At 29.3% G+C, this 5,643-nt stretch overlaps 1 protein-coding gene across 1 annotated transcript; it reads right to left on the bottom strand.

The window, feature by feature from the left end:
• Positions 1 to 4,062: 4,062 nt before the first annotated feature.
• Positions 4,063 to 5,302, bottom strand: LOC146993271 (THAP domain-containing protein 2-like). The gene is made up of 2 exons (XM_085807909.1): positions 5,015 to 5,302; positions 4,063 to 4,235 (listed from the first exon to the last, which is right to left on the bottom strand). Exons 1-2 carry the CDS (start codon positions 5,165 to 5,167, stop codon positions 4,140 to 4,142), a joined length of 249 nt encoding a protein of 82 aa, XP_085664035.1. The 5' UTR covers positions 5,168 to 5,302; the 3' UTR covers positions 4,063 to 4,139.
• Positions 5,303 to 5,643: the final 341 nt, after the last annotated feature.

The raw sequence follows: 5,643 nt of genomic DNA, 5'->3' as shown, positions 1-5,643 counted from the left end.
GCAACATTCATTTTATCAAAATGTGAGGGGAAGAGGTCTTCTTTGCTGAGATGATGCATAGTTCTCAAACCACAATTTTGGTTTGTTTCAGTAATCCAGATGTCTTTTATAAATCCTGCAGATACATGCAAAGTAACCAAATTTTCTTTACTGCAAACATAACTGGGCAGTTTTATACTATGATTAAGAGTTGCAGACCAGAGATTTTTTAAAAGATGTGGCACATCTGCAAATACATAAATAATTTTGCCCTTAATTTCAGTAGTGAAATTATTTCTTTGGTTTCGAGAAACAGATATTCCCAAAGAATTCCACAGGCTTCTATTTACTGCTGCCATATCGCTAACAATACCAACAACATTAAATCCAACAGAATTGACAGCTTCGATAACATTGACAACAAGTTGTTTGAGCTGGCATCCTGTTACCTGTCTAGTTATCTCATGGGCAACCACTTGCTTCTATTTCAGCTTCAGAGCTTTTAGTAAAATAACTAAATAGTGATTTCCTGCACCCTTTTGATTTCCTAATGTACATTTACCAATAAATTTACGTTTTGAAATATCAAAATCAGGATTGCCAGAAATCTCCATTTCATCCAATGATAAAATACAGTCTTTATCACTAGCATTCATTTTTTTCTCATTTCATTTTCAAAAGTTCAATCATGTCACTGATGACTCCAAAATTCATTTCAAGACCTTGAAGTCTTTTATTTAAAGTGCTGTATGAAGGCACAGGAAAACCTATTCTGTGCAAGTAATTATAACCATGCTTGCCCAAGGCAAATCTAACTTTCAGGCCTTTTATTATTTCCCCGTTAGACCATTTTGCAATGCTTCTATGAGGAATTTTCAACATTGCTATTTGTTCATCTGAAAGAAATGTTTTCACTCCTTTCAGCAATTCCTCATGCTGTACTTGAAGGTCATGAAGTTGAATTTCAGTGCTATGCCATTTTTTTAAAACATTAATGTCACTTTTTTTGGGTGGCTCTAAGTTCTTTCAGTAATATTTTGTTCTGGCATTGCAGAAGCGAGATCAATTCAGTCTGCTGTTTTATAAAATTCCTTAAAAGAACATCCTGGAATAAAGAAAAAATCTATATGAATAATCATCAAAGAAGGGGGGGAACACAACAAACAAACAAAAAAGATCTGAAAGGTTTCAGATTTTAAATTACACCCAAAGGGGCTTTTTTTGACATTTTGTGTTTTACCTTTATTTATTAAATATCAAGTTTTTCACACTTAAACTATAAAATTCACTTCAGCAATATTGCAAGATAATTTTAAAATGAACATATCTTCAGAATTCCCGATTCATTGTCTCACACACCGGAGATAAAAGTGTCTTTTCTGTACAACATTGCCATTGCCCGCTTTGAAATCCTCAAGTTTGTTAATAAAAAATTCGTTAAAGTTTTACAACATATAAAATCTATATTAAAACAAATTCCAAATTTCAAATTCGGGCTCCCAGATGTCCATATTCACAGTAGAATTAAGTCATTCAAAATTTGATGGCTCTAGGTACCGTTGTTTTATCAGAATGCGAAAAACATACATGCATTTATGCAGATTCTTCACTATATAATAGGGTGATAATATTTCGTGGCAACAATTTGAAAAGTGATGCAACCGTTTATAGTGTTTCAATACAAAACGAAAACAATAGTCCTTCAGGGACAAAGCCCCTTTGGATTAAATAGATAAAATAGATAATAAATCTATTAATTATTAATCTATTTATTATCCTTAAACAGATAATAAATCCACAAAATAAAAATGAAACTTCCAGGTCTCTTTTCCTACACTGTGGTGGGTTTTTAAATTTGACTCTATTGTTTTCAGCATTTTCTAGATTATTTTTGTTTTATTTTCTAATCAATTCAAGGGATCGATTATGTCCATAATCATGAGCAATTTAATAACACTAATTATCAACTTATATCACAGCCTTCACAAATGCTGATGAAATTAATTAAAATTAATTACAATTTGGTTGCAAGATGAGTCTAAAGGTTGTTTTTGCAAACAAAACTGAAATTTACATAGAGAATTTGCAATTATTGATGAAGTTAATTACATTCCTTTTACCAAAAAATTACTTTATAGAACATTTTAAATGTATATAAGGAAGCAATTTAATTATACATTAGTTATCAACTTACATCAGAGCCTTCACAAATAGATGGTATTTCATTGCAAAATGAGGCTAAAGGCTGTTCTTGCAAACAAACCTGAAATGTACACAAAGAATTTGTAAATGTTGATGAAATTAATTACATTCCTTTTACCCCCCTCAAAAAAAAAGTTAATAGAAATGTTTTGTATAAGCAAGCAATTTAATAATACACTAATTATCTACTTACATGAGATCCTTCACAAATAGATGGCATTTTATCACAAGATGAAGTTGAAGCTTGTTCTTGCAAACAAACCTGAAATATATATATAAGAAATTTAGAAATATAGATAATATAAACTACATTCATTTTAAGAAATAATTATTTTACATAACATTTTATAATTCATAAATAGATAATAAATTGTTAACACTCAAAATTCAAAAATAATTCCATAGCACAACAGCCAGATATAGTACAGCTGTTTAGGAACCATAAGACAAACAATTTCGTATTTCAGAAATCGTACAAAAATTCATCAATATATGTAAAACATATGACATTTAATAGCTGCTCAAATGAAAACATAGCATAGATTCTTTACTAGCAGCGGTTATTTAATCAGAAGGTAATGCTAAATTTTGTTGCAAACACACCTGAGATGTACTGTAATGTACACATTTGCAACCACTGGTGAAATGAAACAAAGTGCATGATTATGAAGATGGAAACATTTAAAAAAACATAGCACAGTTTACGAATAGATGTTAAAAAACTATTAAAATTTTTTAGAAGTGCAAAATGGCAATTTATATCAAATACTTCGGCAGCAAAATTTATTTCTCCAAAATATGAAGCTGAAGGTTGTGGCAAATGAATCTAAAAGAAATTATAATATATGAAATATGTGGAAGTGAAAGAAATTATAAACTCTGATCAGATAAAAATAAATACAAATAATCATTACCATTTTAAAAGTAACTTTCAACTTATAAAAAAGCATAAATACATTGGACTGTTCATAGCATTCATACTTCTTAAACATAAGTAAATATTACGTTAACATATTTTTAAATTTTAGAAAAAGTTTATAATACTAAATATTTAATAACTGTTCAAATGAAGACTTACAACAGATGGTTCAGCAACAGAAATCGCTTCAGTTGATAAAGGTAAACTGTGCAGCAAGCCACCCTGAAGATGCAAAAATTATGAAACACATATAAGTAAGGATACCTGAAAATGCTGATAAATAAAATATACTTAATGTAACTTTAATAATAAATAATATAAATAATCCTAATAAGTTTTGTAAATCTTTAAACAAAAAATAACAACATTCAGACAAGACATATAAGACATTAAAATATACATTTAAATCAATGTATTATAACTATATTATTGTATTACTCAAGATTAAAGTTATTAATTTCAATATTATTTCTTTTACTTATACATATTTCTCTCTATTTATCTGGAATACATATTTCTCCATACATATTTCTCTCTATTTATCTGGAATTTAAAATTAAGCAAAAAAGCAACTTTAGTTTAATACAAATTTTGATTTAAACTCTTTTGACTTTGAAGGCAATCAGATACAGGTTTCTTTCTTTTAGGAGCAAATTTGAAGAAACCAGACCCATGTATGACTGTCCTTGAAAAACTACAAAAACTTTATCCAAAAACTACATCAAATTGAGGTTTTATGCCTAATTTTCAATATATGATTATAACAAAGTACATACTTAATTATATATATAACAACAGCAAAATTTTAATTTTTTAATCTAATCTTAGGGACTGTAATTACAGCTTTATCACATAATGCCTTAATTTCAATATTTTTATTCTTTTATAAAGCAATTTAGTCCATTTGTAATAAAAACATATTTTTTTATGAAAACCATAGAAATAAAAAACACATACATTACAAAAATCGGATGTAACTGAACGGTGCTTTGGTAAACCAATGCCTTTTAGACGCTGTGGGGTCAACAGTTGTGGGGGATTAGGCACATTGAAAAGAGTTGGCACAGCATTGGGCTTGAGTTTTTTTACGCCCATCTTGCCTAGAGCATTCAAATTGATTTTCTTCAAAATGTACCTGCATATTTAACAAAAGCATGCATGAAATTTAACATTAAAATCAAAAGCACTAGTATTTAATTACAGTTACATATATTATATTAATTTAAGAATGTAATTTTCTGATAAATTTAATTTTTTTTTATGAAAATAGAACAAAATTTTTAAAAAGTAATCATGTTTGTAAAACTACTTAAAACATATTTCCTGCTCACACACTAAAAATAAATTTAAAGGACCTATAGTTAAAAATACATTAAGATTTACTACTAGAATAAAGGATAATAATGGGATCAAAACGATTCATCGAATATTTAAATTAATATTTAACTTCTTAAAAATGTCTAAAAATACAGAATATATTTATCTTACTATAAAGAAAAAACAAAATCATTTATTATTTGGATCATACCATCCAGTTTTTAACATTGGCGCCAAATATCCGATTTGGCGACAATACATCAGAATCAAAACATAGAATGCTACTTTAAATCACCAATCGTACAGTAAAATTAAAGAAAAGAAAAAGGCACATCACATTTCTAACTGAGCACAAAGTATACATGAAATGTATGATACAAATTTTACAAACGGTATAAACTTTTCACGATAACAAAAGAAACAACATGAAACAACGATATTTTACTGCATAAACACATACACATTCCGCAGTTGATTTTGTACTTATAAAATTAGTTGATAGTCAATAAGTGACAGTTAAATGAAAATACATATTTTAAAGTACCAAGAAGAGTAATTTTTCTAACATTCTATGGAAAAATACGAAGCTGAACTTACCTCACAAAGATACGCTCCTGGGCCCGGGATCCATTGACCTCGACGAGAATTAACTATCCATTTTCTTCGTCTTTCTTCATTTCTAGGGAAACGAAACATCCTAAAGTTATTTTTAGACTGATTCGAACAATTTGGTGCAGCACAACCACCCATATTTCTGAAAATTAGGTCGGAATCGATCCACAAATATGTCAACAAATCAGTGCAAATCCAATAGCGAATACCAACAAGTTAGCTTCAAAATGGATGATGATTCAGCTCCCCTTTATAGTAGCCTTACTACTAACGATTGAGCGAGAACTGGTATCCTCAAGCGCCTCTACCGTGCGAAACGTTAAGGCTTTCGCCGATCGAAAGGGGTATTAGCTCCTCCTTCGCACGCCCACATTTTGACGTCAAACGATAGTACAACAACCAATGAGAAGACTTGTTGAAACATAATCGTAACTTTATTTATTTATTTTTTGTAAACAGATTTGTAAACAACGCATCTTTTTCCATCTCTGTTTAGAATAAGCTGTCATCCCGGATAACTTCTCGTCAGTTAGAGACATTTGTGACTTTCATGGAAAAGCTACCATGAAAGATACTATTTTATACACATCACACACATGCATATTTATGTATTA

This window comes from Stegodyphus dumicola, chromosome X1 (assembly GCF_044657685.1).
Source record: "Stegodyphus dumicola isolate Sdum_Otavi_A_Nest chromosome X1, ASM4465768v1".
In the NCBI taxonomy this organism is placed as follows: Eukaryota; Metazoa; Arthropoda; class Arachnida; order Araneae; family Eresidae; genus Stegodyphus; species Stegodyphus dumicola.
Note: the sequence above shows the minus strand (reverse complement) of the source record. Positions and strands in the feature narration are given on the sequence as shown.

Coding starts and splice junctions, on each gene's coding strand:
- LOC146993271 (XM_085807909.1), bottom strand. CDS start 5,167: ATGGGTGGTTGTGCTGCACCAAATTGTTCGAATCAGTCTAAAAATAAC. Junction 4,236..5,014: donor CAGGAGCGTATCTTTGTGAG/GTAAGTTCAGCT, acceptor TTAAATATGCAG/GTACATTTTGAAGAAAATCA.